Below are 15,062 nucleotides of genomic sequence, written 5' to 3' on the forward strand. Positions count from 1 at the left end.
GTGTGGGCCTCAGAAATCCAGAGCCCGGGTCTGAAAGCAGATAGTCCTGGCTGCAGGTTTTCTGTGTGGTCCTGGGAAACTCACTCAGCTTCTCTGAGCCTCATTGAACTGACCTTGTAAAATAAAAATGCATCGGGATATCTGTGAAAATATCTAATGCAGATTTTGATATGGAGAAATACTCAACCGACTTTTATCACTAGATACCACCACATCACTGCTGGCTCATTGGCCATTCTGAACATGTCAGCTCTTTTAATGCTAGAGTTGCAGTGCTAGGAAGCAACTGAATTATTAGAACTCCAAAGGGCCGTTCATGAAATTTCCCTCCTCATCCGGTTCCCTGCTAAGCACACCTGCGTTGATTCCAGTAATTCAGTAACTGTAGGGAGTGGATTTTATTTAGATTTTATTATATTTATTATTATTTATGTTTCCATGAGGCAGGGTCTCAAACTATAGCCCATACTAGCCTGAAGTTCCCTGTGTAACCTAAGCTGGCCTCAGACTCATAGCAATTCTCCTGCCTCAGCAAATTTACCTCAGTGCCACTGCATTCAGCTTCATTTTCATTTTCAAGAGACATTTAAGCAAAGGACAATTGTCCTAGGCCACTCATTTGGTATATAGCAGGTCTAGAGTTTAAAATGAGCAATCTAAGCAGAAGTCTGTCTAAACCAGCCATGGTACTGAACTGGTTCCTCTGTAGTCTACCAAGACATCACCCTAATAAATAAAAATAGAGCAAGAACCAGAGCAGTTTCAAAGCAGTTTGCTTTCACAATGGTGCCCCAGCAAGAGTGGAGAATGTAATTCCAGAAGCTTCTTTTCTCCTGTCTGTCCTCTCTCATCACTGTCATCACAAGGAGCCCCATAAGGAACACTGCAAGTGCAGAGTCATATCTGCATGCACTGTTACATGAGAGGCATCATAGCGAGTTGTCAACAATGAACCCTTTTTAATGTTGCGTTACTGGGAAGAATGCAAACCAGACGCCTTTGCAGCTCACATGCTAAGGCTTCTCACAGTTCCCTTCATTCATCATTCAGGCTGTATGTCACCACACAACCCACAGACACATGCAAATACACAGATGAGCCTGTCTGAACCCGGTACAGGAAGAAATGGAGGCACGGGAAGACTCAGATCCTGGTCAAAGGTCACCAAGTAGAGATAATACCGAATTCACACTTCCTGCCTTTAAGACCTTCTGGCTTAACACTGCTTCCAAGATGAAATAGCACTACCAACTGTGGGCCCACGAGTCATAAAGCCCCAAGATGAGTCTAGCTGGGCAGCCTATTAACTGCATGGTTGGGGAGTTTTATTTCACTTGTTCAGCCTGGAGTTCTCATCTGTAAGGAGGGATAAATATGAGAGCTTTCAAGGGTTGTTATGAGGATTCAATAGGAACATCCACTAAGCATTTGAGGCAGTGCCTGGCCCAAAATAAATCCCCAAGATCCAGAAGCCATGCTTGGTGAGACTGTACCTGCCAAGCGTGGGGGAGGAAACTGTGAGCGAGCATTTTCTATGTTTAATTTTTTTTCCCTATGGGATTTTTGCCTTACCTTTGTAATGGTACTTACTTTTTCTTTGTGCCCTGTAGTGCTTTGCTGAGCTTGACTGCCAATTTCTGAAGCCCTTTGGCGTAGCTAATCTCCAGGTTGGCCCTATGAGCAAAGGGCTTGTTGGTAAGTAGGATATACTAGTCAGAATTAGAAAGAACACTCATAGACAAAGACATAGACATACAGACATACAGATGCACAGAGACACACAGGCTCACACACAGATACATATAGATATACTCACACATGTACACACACACACACATGTACATATACTCAAACACACATACACACACAGGCACTCTGACACTCGTACAAAAGGTCAGGCTGAAAATGCAATGTCTTCATGAGGAAGAGATGATCTACTCACAGAAGGAATCTCTTGTCTTCAGGCAAACCCTTCAAATATCAAAGAGGATATTTCACAAAGAGAAAGCATACTATTTAACTTTTTTTTCTTCCAGTGCTATGGGTTGGATGGTGCTTCCTTCAAAGAGGTTGTGTGCTGAACTCCACTGTATTAATTACTTTTATCCTTGCAATAACAAAATACGTGAGCAGTGCAATGTCAACAGAGAAGACTTGATTTTAGTTTATGGTTTGAGGGTGCAGTCCACTGTGGTGGGGACATACTGTGGGGGTGGCCACACTGCATCTGCAGTCACAAAGCAGGTAGAGCGACTGCTGGTGCTCGGCTTATGTTCTCCTTGCTATTTGGTCCTGAACCCTAGCCCATGAGACTGTGCATGATTCCTTGAGCTTCTCGCCTCAGTTAACTCCAGAAAGCCCTCTGAAAACACCTTCATAGTCATGCCCAGAGGTGAACCGTCTACATGATTTTAGGTCCTGCCAAGTTGGCAATCAATATTGACCACCACACACAGGCTATAGGAATCTTCTTTGGAACTAGAGACTATGAAGATGATGATCGAGTTCAGATGAGGCCCAAACATGATCTGATGTGTCCTTATAGATGGGGGAAAATTGGCATCTGCCTGGGGAAAGAGCCTGTGAATGTGAAATCAGGGATCAGAGGCAGATTTATAGGCCAAAAGCATTGTCAGCAAACTCCCAGAAGCTAAGAGGGGACACAAGACAGCATCCCTAAGTCTGTCCACAAAAGGAATCAACAGGCTGACACCTTAATCTCATCAAACTGCTGGTCTCTTGAACTATTACACAGGAAGCCTTGTCAAGACTGGCCCAGCTAGTAATGGACACAATGGTCGCTAATCGCATCTGCTCTAAGCCCTAAATAGAAGCTGAGAATAAAATAAGTATGATTGAATCAACCATGTAGTAGCTTCGAGTGATCCTGCTGCCTTAATCTCCTGAGTAGCACACGATATGCACATGCCCAGCTTACGCAGTATTATCATAGAAAGTGAGGGCACAAAACAAACAGTAAAATGTAATTCTTTGAGGAGGAGGGGGATGGATCCAAAGGATCTTGAGCTATCCAAAGGGAGATAGCCCAGAGAGAAGAGCGTAGCCCTCTACACCACTGTCCCCCTGGACGGGCTCCTAGGTGAAGATGCTGCTGACAGGGCTCTCCTCGCAATCCCATTTCACTTCCAGAATCTTCTCACAGAGTCTCCTAAGGGTCCCAGAGGCTGAGTGAAAGGGAGACAACTACCACAGGGAAATATTTCTTTCCTTAACACTGGCAACTTCATCAGATTCATAGGGGAAAGAAGATGAGGTTTTAGTGTCAGGGGCAGGCTCTTTGCTTGTTATCAGATGATCTGGCAGTTTCTGAGTCTGGCCATCTCTGCTCTTGAACACCAGTCATAGTCTCTCTCTTCTTTCTCCCACCCCTTCTCCAAGATCTCAGGATCTTCACAAGATCCCAAGAACACATAGTGCAGGGTAACTTTGAGTTCCAAGTTCTGCCTTCATCTCTTGAACTCTGGAATTATAAGTATGTACCAAGTTGCCTAACTTCCACAGGCTTTCTCTCAAGAAGGTAGAGACCCAACTAAGGAGATCTACTTGCCAACTCAGAATTTCTTGTGTGGATACCAGTGTCAGGGCAGACTTGTACATTTCCAGATTAAAAGTCCTATCATGTTATGGATCAAAACAATGTCCTCTGTGCAATGAAGTTCATCCTCATTGTGACTATGCAGATACTTTGTGACTATGCAGACCTGTGCTCTGTCTGTACACAAAATAGCACTGCCCAACTTTATTGGGCCCTTACACCATGCAAGCCACCATTGTAAGCATTTTAGCTCTTTCCTTTAAAAAATGTATTACCTTTGTTTAGTGGGTGGGGAGTGGGAGGAGCAGGCTTGGAGCGGAGAGGTCAGGATGATGACAAAGCAGGTTTGGAGGTCAGAGGACAACTTGACAGAGTTGGTGCTGTCTTTTCACCATGTGGATCTGAGAAGTCAGCTCAGGTTGCCGGACTTGACAGCGAGCCCTTTACCTGCTGAGTCGTCTCTCTGGCTTGTATTTTATTTGTGTTGAAACTATGATGGTTTGCATGAGGTGGACATGATTTGTCTTCCCATTTCGAGGAGGGAACACCATGCCCAAGCTTTACTGAGGACACCTGAGAAGGAGGTGACAGAGCTGGCTTCCAAAGCTAGGCAGTCTAGCCAGAATATCTGCTGCTTAACCATACCGCTCTCCCTTCTCAAAAGGGGAGTCAGACCAAAGTGCATTTTAAACTGTATAGCACTGCTCACTTCAACACTAACTGTGCTGTTGTGACTCACTGTGGTGTGTGTGTGTAGTGTATGATGTGTATGTGTATATTCATGTGGTATGCGTATATGTGAGGATGTGTATGTGTAGAGTGTATGATGTTTATGTGTATATATGTGTGGTGTGTGTATATATGAGTGTGTGTGTAGTGTATGTGTATATATGTGTGGTATGTGTATATGTGAGTGTGTGCATGTGTTTGTGTGCATAGTGTATAATGTATATGTGTATATATGTGTGGTATGTGCATATGTGAGTGTGTGTGTAGTGTGTGATATATATGTGTATAGATGTGTGGTATGTATATATGTGAGTGTGTATGTGTAATGTATGTATATAAATATACTACAGTATGTGTACATGTGAGTGTGTGTGTATAGTGTATGATGTGTATGCGTATATATGTAGTATGTATATATATGATTGTGTGTATAGTGTATGATGTGTATGCGTATATATGTAGTATGCATATAAATGATTGTGTGTGTATAGTGTATGATGTGTATGCATATATATGTAGTATGTATATATATGATTGTGTGTGTGCATAGTGTATGATGTGTATGCATATATATGTAGTATGTATATATATGATTGTGTGTGTGTATAGTGTATGATGTGTATGCGTATATATGTGTGGTATGTATATATGTGAGTGTGTGTGAGTGTGTGTGAGTGTGTGTGTGTGTGTGTGTGTGTGTGTGTATGTGTAGGCATCCTGAAGGATATCTTTCATTCCTTCCAGGCAGGCTTCCTGCCAAATAGACTGGACCTTGGCATTTCCTTCAGGCAGCACAGAGACTGGTTTCACACCACTCTCTTGAAGGGAGCTGCTTTATCACAATCCCCACTCAAAACGCACCACATGTGCAACAGGAATCCGGAGGGACAGAGCTAATCTCAAACTAAGTCATGGCTTTTTTTTCCCCCTTGATAAATGAGGAGGAAGACAGGAAGCACATTGTTCTTAATCTCATCCTCTCACTGTTTCCTTCCACCCTGTAGACACTATTTCCAACATGAGTGAAGCTGTCTTGTCCAAGCAATGGTCTTTTCATGTGTGAAATTGATAAGGTGCATGTAGACGCCTTCTGGTGGGTAACTTTAGCTCGGAAAAGCCCAGTGAGTTTTTAAAGATTCTGAGTGAGGGAAATGGCGTATTAACTTTCAACCCATTTACGTTCTAGTTTCCTCTCAGCAAGAAGGGAGGTCAATATATTTTTATTAGTAATAATGAAAATCAGCCAAGAAGTCAAAAAAAAAAAAACCTAGTGATTGACTTAGATCTTAAAGTAAATCATCCCTTTGAAACAGAGATGACATGTAAAATACATGGTTTCTGATTTAGTACTTTTGAAGCAGCACAGGTTAGGCTGTAAGAAAAGGTGACTATGTTCATTTTAGAAGATCCTGCTCTAACAAATTTATGCAGAATAATTGTTTAAAATGCTCTAGCTTCCTCCATGTCTATGAAGCGTTAGTTACAATGGAATGAAGATCTTCTGGAAGGAAGCAGGTGACCTTCCTTCCTTCTGGAAGGAAGTAGCTGTGAATTAAGGATTTTAGCAATCTCAGTAGACTGTGCTTCCTCACTGTTTGTCACCCCTCAGTTTGCACCAGAACCAGCTTCCAGTTAAGGTTGGGTATATGGATGTTTTCCATTTAAGCCTTATCTCTTTTCTTTTAGAAAGGCAGCCACAGCTCAGTGTACATAAAAAGTACCAGAGGCTGTGTGCCCTGGAGCATGTCCATAAACCCTGCACTGTAGAGGTAAGGACAAGAGAATCGAGAGTTCAAGGCCAACCTGGTCTACATACTGAATTACAATCTAGCCTGGGCTACAGAAAGAGCCAGATGCAGGCTCAAATAAATTCTACCTATTTCTCAAAAATTAGCAAAGAGGGTTAAGGAGGCAAAGTGGGAGAATACAGAGAGTGGTCAATGAAGACACAGTTGTGAGAGGCAGGAATAGTAGCTGTGGATGTTTTGTTTCATGCTAGAGTTATGGTAGGTGACAGGGTCCTTCTAAGACAGCTAGAAGGGAAGGTTTCAAAAGGTTTCCCCACAAGGAAATGATAAGCATATGCTATTTGGCAAATGTTAATTATCTTTATTTATCACATGCTATATATAACATCAAATTATTATGTTACACATATAAATATGTGCAATTATTATGCTCCAACTTAAAAATTAATAGGGGGCCAGTGTCTTAGTTAAGGGTTTTACTGCTGTGAACAGACACCATGACCAAGGCAACTCTTATAAAGGACAACATTTAATTGGGGCTGGCTTACAGGTTCAGAGGTTCAGTCCATTATCATCAAGGTGGGAGCATGGCAGTGTCTAGGCAGGGTTGACACTGGAGATGCTGAGAGTTCTACATCTTGTTCCAAAGGCAAATAGGAGAAGACTGGCTTCCTTGTGGTTAGGAGGAGGGTCTCAAAGCCCCCACCCACAGTTCTTTCAACCAAGTCACACCTACTCCAACAAGGCCACACCTCCTAATACTGCTACTCCCTGGGCCAAGCATATTCAAACCACCACTATTATCAGTTGTTACAAGTCTGCTTCCTAAGAACAGTTTGTGAGATGGGAAAGCTTCTTGGATGTCTAGGCTGGACTTGCTGCTCAGGCTGATACAGGTGACACTCAAGCTAAGCAGCTAGAAGTCTCTGATCTTAAGTCTGCTCATTACCAAGCACAGTGTGTCCACAGTGCACAGGAACATGAAGTGCTGTGATAGAGGAAGTCAGGCTAAACAGACAAGACAGGAAGTCTTCAGAGGGTTTAGATAGAAACCCAAATTTCATTTCAAATGCAATCATATCATATGCACAGCACACCTGTTCTGAGTAACTGGGAGAAGAAATGAGGGGGAAGCAGAGCCTGCCTACCCCTTCTTCTTCCTTAACCCCAGAGTAGCTGCATAGATTCCTCATGGACCCTGTCAGTCAGAGAGTTTAGAAGCTACTGGGCTTTGTGACATGGGTGTCCCTTCTAATCAAAGTGAATCAATACCACCTGAGTATGTTGGGACTTGCCTGACAGAGCCCCAAATTTGTCTGCCTATTTTGAGAGCGCCTTTTTTACTGGGTAAAAATCAAATAACTACATCTTGCATATTCCGTATACCAATGACTTCAGGACCTATAAAGATACGTCCATACCACTTTAGCAACCAAGATTAGATACATCTAACACAGTGCCTGATAAACAAATTATATTAGATAAATAGACTCTTCTGTGATTTTTATTTTTCTAGCTTTTGTTCAACTATAATATAAATAATAACATCCATGTTAGCAAATGTGAAAAGGACATCCATATGTTGATTCTCAGAATTTGTCCAACATGATCTTTGTGATTCTCACTGCCTGAGGATACAAAACAAGTCACATACAGCTGCAGCCATTCACTCAGTGGGCCTCTATTAATTCCTCCTGCTCTGTACCAGACCCCAGTTTGGCCCTGATTCATGACGGATGGTAAATGAAGAAAGAAAAACAAACAAGGCAGTAAGAGCTATGTGCTACATAGCTACACCCAGACTGAGAGGATGCTTGAAACTTCAGACCCGAGTTAAAGCAGACCTTCCATAATGAAACACTGACTATCGAAGAGTAGATTTACCAGAACCAGCCAAAGAAGGTGAGGATGTACCTACCAGGAAACACAACAGCAGCCTGAGATAATGTGATGGCTCTGTGGGTGGTGAGATACTGTGGGAAGGTGAAAGTGATTCAGGAGGCAGGAGAGGGTAAGGAGTGGGGAGAGAGAAAGCGGAGGCAAAGTCTCCATCTCAAGTTCTTTGTAAAATCCTTTGAGGTCTGACTTTCATTCTAAAGGAGTCTTGGAAGGTTTTTTTTTTTGTTTGTTTGTTTGTTTGTTTGTTTTAAACAGGATCAAAGTCACAATAGAAAATACTTTGGAGACAAAAGGCCACAAGTACTAAAGCAGTCTCTCCTTTGTAACACTCGAACACCCCACTCAGCCAGCTGCCCTTGTGCACAGTACAAGCTCCAGAGGGTTTCAGGACAGTAAGCCAAGACTAGGTCAGTTAGAACTCTAAAGCATGTAGCCTAACCCATGTTTAATTAGAGCCTAACTCCTAACCGTTGGCGCCTCTCTCTAAATGGCCAGTCTCAGAACAAATGAGAGCATAAAATTTACTACCTAACAAAACAGTGGACTAGCCATCTCCTACCTAATCAAACACAATCTCACACATATGATCTAGTAGACAAGGCCAAGTAATTGCTCTCAACTATCATAAAGATCTCTCATAAAATAATTATCATCAAAGGTCCCCATTCTCCTCTAACCCCTACCCAGATTTTACCTGATATGTTTCTATCCAGTCTTTTATCAGTCATGGCCTAGTAAATAAGTTTACCTTCTACACTTTGGACTCCCTGTTCCAAATTCCCAGCATAACAGATGTTTTAGAGGGAAGGACAGGGAAGGACAGGGCCTTGGCCCTCCAGCAAGTTGAGAGAACTCTGCTTGGATTAGAACCGGGAGTTCCTGTGAAAGGAGGAGGCTTTGAGCATCTTAACACAAAGGATGAGAGCAGATTAAATTTCTGCCTCCATCTGTGCTGGTCAGTCAGGTGCCGTGAGAAAACACGGGAACTACACAGTAGCAAGACAGATACCCAAGACGGAAGACACATCAAGAGACAGATCACATCTCCAGGTGGAAAGGGAGTTTACTGGAGAGATAAGGACGAGGAAGACAAAATCATGGGTACAGGCACTCTCTGGCTACAGGGCTTGGTCAGGTAAATTCGGGCACACTTGAGGTGCCTTATAAATATATCAGTCTAACACAGCACTTCTCAGACTATGGGTTGTGACCCCTTTGGAGGCTGATTGACCTTTTTACAGGGTCGCCTATGACCATCGTAAAACACAGATATTTATATTATGATTCGTAACAGTAGCAAAATTACAGTTGTGTAATTTCACAACTGGGGGACAGTACAACATGAGGAGCTGTATTATGGGCTGCAGCATTAGGAAGGTTGAGAACCACTTGTCTAGCAGGAGTATCTGCTTTGGAGAAAAGCTGATGAACCTGCTTTGGACGTCCTGTATTTGCAGTTCTAAGGGACATGTAGGAAGAGGATGTACCCAACAATCTGTCACATATGTGTTGGAAGCTCAGTTAAGACTCGTATGGTAGTATTTGTCTGGAAGTTCTCAATATGCAAGGGAGATGAGGTTGGAAGATTATTCTAAAAAATGACTAGAGGCAAAGATTTTATTTCACTTTTTATCCCTTTGGTTAATAACATCACAATGCGTCATGCATGCTCTGCTACCTCCCTCCTTCTGTTTTTAATGTCCATGCTGGTGACTTGTCCATTCGAAAATCTACTCCCAAGCCCTCGTGCAAACAGAACAATTGATCTCCCATCACAGCTGGTTTAAACATTAGGTGATGCAGAGAGATAACTCTCATACATAGTATCTGGAAATATGCCTCTGTCACTTTAAGTATGGCTGGCAGTTGTGCTAAAGTGGACCTGAGTACTTTTGATTTTAAACATAGTAGGAGCTGCTGTGGGTCTCAGGCTTAACTGGACTTCGAGGCTGCACAGAAAGGGAAATGGCAGTAGCTCTTTGGACAGAAGAAGCTGAGCATGGCCATCAAGTACAGAATATCCAGGTAAAACTTCGTTTCAACAACCTGCACAGTTTTCTAGCACCTCCAATTAAAAGCAAGACGTAGCTGAACTACAGAAGGTGACGGTATCCGGGGTTGCAACCACTGTGAGTCCACTCCTACGCATGCGCATGCGTGAATGCAAACGCTTCTTACTGAGCAGACCTGTATCTAAGCAAGGTGTATGGAAATGTAAACCTCCAGGGACACTGAAATCCTTATTCTGGTGATATAATTATGTCAATAAAATAAACTTCATTGATCTTTTACATATTTATTCATCCAATCTGCCAATATTTACCAGCCGCCATGATTTCTGTCATTATGCTGCTGGCCACTAGGTTTGCCTCGTTGCCTCCTGGTCCCTCACTCTTGTTTTGTATGACTGCTATACTCATCCCAAGAGTGCCTTTTCAAGTATCTTATGAGGCCTCCCCACCTATATCTAATGCAAATACAATGTGTTATTGATTTGTGTAAAATAAACCCACACATTTAGGAGAAGGATAGCCCTGGCCTCGGTGCTGAAGGAAGACATTTATGGAGAGATGCTTGTTCCCCTGTCTTTGGCTATCAGACTATTGAAACAATGGACCTCAAGAAATTACAATTTCGCCGGGTGGTGGTGGCGCACGCCTTTAATCCCAGCACTTGGGAGGCAGAGGTAGGTGGATTTCTGAGTTCGAGGCCAGCCTGGTCTACCGAGTGAGTTCCAGGACAGCCAGGGCTACACAGAGAAACCCTGTCTCGAAAAACAAAACAACAACAACAAAAAAAAAACCCAAAAAGAAAGAAAACAAAAAAAGAAAGAAAGAAATTACAATTTCCCCTAGAACCTTAGGCTGGAAAAAAGAAAAAGCTGTGAGTCTGGTACCAACCAGAAGGGGTGACTGTCCCTTAGAAATGGATTTTTAGTTCAGACAATTCAGTTTGTAAGAGCACCTCACAGAATGGACTATAGCTGAGGCAGTGACCGGTCAGCCATGGGCAAAACCACACCTTGACCTCAACTTCAAGTGGGTAACCTGGGATGTGGTCTTGTGGGTCTCTGGCTGTTCTTGCTTGTATTTGATCTTCTCCATGTGGCCATTCTGAATAAATATCCTTCCTTTGCTTTTCATGGTTGCTTATTTTGCCACCCAACACGTGTGTGTGTGTGTGTGTGTGTGTGTGTGTGTGTGTACCACAGTGTATTTGTAGGTCAGAGGACAACCTTCCAAAATCAATTGTCTCTTTCCGCCATCTGGATTCTGGGCATGAAGCTCCACTTGTAGGCTTGGCAGCAAGCATCTTAACCTGCTGAGCCACGTGATGAGCTCTATTTAGTGTTTCGTTTGTTTTGCTTGAGATGTAACCTCACTATATATCCTGGGCTGGCCTTGACTTTTCCGTCTTCCTGCCTCAGTCTCTCAAGTGCTAGGATTGTAGGTAAGCACCATTGCATTAAACAAGGGCCAGCCTTTTGTGTTCTATGTGCTTAGGGAAGTGATTCCTGGAGTCATAGAATGAGCAAGAGTGGGTGTGTGGCAGGTGCACACACAGGTGCAATTGCTCATCCTTGTGGATTAGTTTTGTGGCATCAGTTCAAGCACAGCAGTATAAGACAGTGACCTCCAAGTCACATAACTCTTGGAGGAGAGACTTGGCCCAGTCCAGGGGATGACACAGCATCTATCTTTGCTAACTGACTCATAAGGATGTAAAGTAAAAATACACTATAAGGAATTTATTCATATATTAATAAAGTGTGTGTGTTCACAGAAAACCGTTCTCTGAATATACAACCCTCAGGTTAACTGCATAATCAAACAGCTGAGCAAGCCAGGGAATCTGGGCATCTTAAGTAGGAGGGTCACTTCAAAGGAACATTTATCAGGAGCCAATATAATGTACCTCAGTAGTGGCATCTTGGTTGAGGGAAAATGATTTGACCGCTCCAAGTTAGCTTCACAAAATGGCTGTCAGGTGAATGACTGGCTGTTCAGCGTTATTCAAGGTCAGGATCTTATTTAAGCATTATATCCATTCTTTGCATTTATGCTATGCAGTTTTTAACTCAGAAATGTGCTTGCAATTTTACTGACTTCCAGCAACCTCTAGACTTTCAGATTCTACATATTGTGCACAAAGAAGTAAAATCATAAAGGGAGATCTCTTTATTGCCCAAGAGTTCCTTCCTCCTGGGCATGTTTGCCCCTTGAGAATGTGGAGACAGAAGCTTTCCCACATTAGGAGGGAGGATGCTGGTCCCAGGAAGGGACTTCAGGAGAAACACAGGTAAGAAGCCAAGGCTCTGGCTGCAGAAGACAGTGAAGCAGCAGCTGAACATCTGGATAAGGGAAAACATGCAGAGGATAGAGAAGCAGTGGGCACTCCAGTCCTGCCAGCTCGCGCAGGAGCCTGCTCTAGATGTGGCCGCTTTTATCCTCTGCTTTCTGTCTTCCTAGCTGTCTACCTGGCACTGTTTTTGAACTCTTAAGCACCAAATAACCAAGACCAGATGACTGCCATCTGGCTCATCTGCATGTTCAATCAATATATAGATTCTGCCTGCTTTTCAGAGAGAAGAGACTTTTTATTTAAGAAAGAGTTGGGTTTATAGAATAGTTAACAGGTCTCACTTAAAAATAATGTCCTTTGAGAGCTAATAAAATGTTTCCTTATAGAGAAATACTGTCCCAGGTATCCTTGCCCTTTTCTTTTTTCAGGAAATCAAGACAGATTGACTGTTAGAAAGGAAGCATCTCTCACATAAACTTTTCTTTTTTAATCCATTTGACTAATTTGCATTTTTCTTTATAAAAAACCTGTTTGAGCTCTTCCATACATTGTTCTGATAAAGCTAAAGTTCTCCTTTGGTCTGGACTTGCTAATGAAGAATACTCTTAACTCCTGATATCTTTTTTGTATGACACATATGTAAATGCATGTTCGTGTGCACACATATGCATGTGTGTATGTGGTATGCTGAGGACTGAATCATGGTCTCACGCATGTTATAGAAGAACTCCATCAGAGAGCTACATTGCCAGCCCTACAGTATTTTAAAGTTGCAACTATTTCCTTTCAAAATAGCAATCTCTCTTTAAAAAGCAGGTTTAGAATATTTATCATAGAGATATTTACCATAGAGCAAAGGCCTAAATGCCCCCTTATAAGCCAACTTCTTTCTCAGGTTCTTTAATTTTAAGCAGATTGTTCCGCTCCTATATTGCCTGAGTTAAATGTGCCCACTTTAGCACGGTGGACAGCTTTATTCATAGCCACACTTAGAATTAAGAGAAGATACTGAAAATGGTGGCTTCTTATCCATGAATCCATACATTCATTCATCAGAAATTGATAACAAAGACCAGGCTCTAAGAAGTTCTCATAGGATCAGTAAGACATCACTCCCGTCCTTGTAGTGGAGGGAAACCGTAAACTAACAACTGAGATCAGGAGAAGAACACAATGATGAGTGTATACATCAGATTAAGAGGGCTCCCGGAAGGGTGAGAAACTCAGCTGGAGAATGAGAGGCTTGACTGAGCCTTCCTAAGCAGAAGTCCCTTGCGTGGTTTCTCGATTTTTATGGCCCCAGACGATAGATGTGCCACAGAGGAGTATCATTCTTCAACCCACTTTCAAGTACCAGACTATAACATTGTGTTCTGGAATGCAGCACGGCTTTGGATCACTCCTCAGGCCGTGGTGCTTGCTGCAGCTATGGAGGAAGAATTACTCATTGCAAATGTGCATTTTGTACCTTTGCTGGAGAACGGATATGATCTGCTTGCAGAAATTGTCTCCATTTTGAGCAAACTCCTTCAGGCTCTTGTATACTTTATTGTACTGGGGGAAAAAATAACAGGAAAATTATGAGCATCTCCACAGACAGTACCCATAATCCATAATGCTGCTGTAGTGATGACTGCCATTGTAAAGGACTACATGACTCAGAGGTATGTACGTCTTCCGATTATTTCTTAACTAAATATTAAGTCTCCTCTGACTGGATATAGAAAAAAAACCAGGGAACATTTCCAAAAACTAAAGCTGGCCTGTCTGTTTCTGTCTGTCTTAGTTACTGTTCTATTGCTGTGAAGAAAGACCATGACCAAGGCAACTGAGAAAGGAGAAATTAATTAATTGGGAGCTTGCTTATGGTTTCAGAGGGGGAGGTCATGTCAGGAGGCAGGTAGGCAAGCTCTGGAGCTGAGAGCTTACATTTCACAAACGGGAGGGAGGGAGAGAAGAAGGGAAGGAGGGAAGGAGGGAAGGAGAGTGGGAGGGAGGGAGAGAAGAAGAGAGGGGAAGGGAGAGGGAAAGGGAGGGAGGGAGGGAAGGAAGGAAGGAGGGAGGAAGAGAGACAGAGAGACAGAGTGAGAGACTGGGCCTGATGTGGGATTTTGAAACCTCAAAGCCCACCCCAGTAACATACCTCCTCCCTCAAGGCCAAATCTCCCAATCCTTTTAAAATACTAAACACTCCACCAACTGGGACTCAAACATTCAAACATATGATCCTCATTTAAGCCACCACACTCTCCTAAGTCAAATACAAAGAACCCAACGACAGTGTCACTTGGAATTTGGTTTTCTGGCCCAGGAAGGCCAAAAGCACAGTCTACAGGATACCACATTACCATTCTTAAAAATTCCACCATTCTATGAACATGATAGACACACAGTACAGGTTGTCGGAAAAAATCTGAAATTGAAAACACTTAAAAACCCAGAACTTTTTGAGTTCTGATTCCATACCATAAACAGAAATTTCACACTTGGTTTTAAATGAGGAGTCTCAGTCAAAACATGGGCAAGCTAAAAATATTGTATGAGATCATTTTAACGCTTCATGTATAGTGCTATAAGGAATACAAACGAATTTCATGTTTAAACTTGTGTCTTATTAGATATACATCCACAAAACTCCAAAATCTGAAGAAGAAAAACAAGAGTAAGAAGGAGGAGGAGGAGGAGGGTGGGAGTGGGGGGAGGGGAGGGGGAGGAAAGAGAAGGAGGGGGAGGGGGAAGAGGAGAGGCAGAGGGAGGAGGAGGAAGGAGGAGGGAGAGGAGGAGGAGGAGGAAAGAAAGGAAAAAGGAAGGAAGGAAGGAAAGAAGGA

The 15,062-nt window shown here is 42.7% G+C and overlaps 1 protein-coding gene across 1 annotated transcript in view; it reads right to left on the reverse strand.

Moving 5' to 3' along the window:
- The window catches only part of Nostrin (nitric oxide synthase trafficking), a 61,913-nt gene that overhangs the window by 37,826 nt on the left and 9,025 nt on the right, over positions 1-15,062 (reverse strand). The window contains exons 2-3 of the mRNA XM_028763052.1: positions 13,703-13,788; positions 1,591-1,674 (exon numbers count right to left, since the gene is read on the reverse strand). Coding sequence (XP_028618885.1) covers positions 1,591-1,674; positions 13,703-13,788 — 170 coding nt within the window. The remainder of the gene's footprint in view (positions 1-1,590; positions 1,675-13,702; positions 13,789-15,062) is intronic.

The sequence above is a fragment of the Grammomys surdaster genome, unplaced genomic scaffold (assembly GCF_004785775.1).
Source record: "Grammomys surdaster isolate TR1022 unplaced genomic scaffold, NIH_TR_1.0 136, whole genome shotgun sequence".
NCBI classification, from domain to species: Eukaryota; Metazoa; Chordata; class Mammalia; order Rodentia; family Muridae; genus Grammomys; species Grammomys surdaster.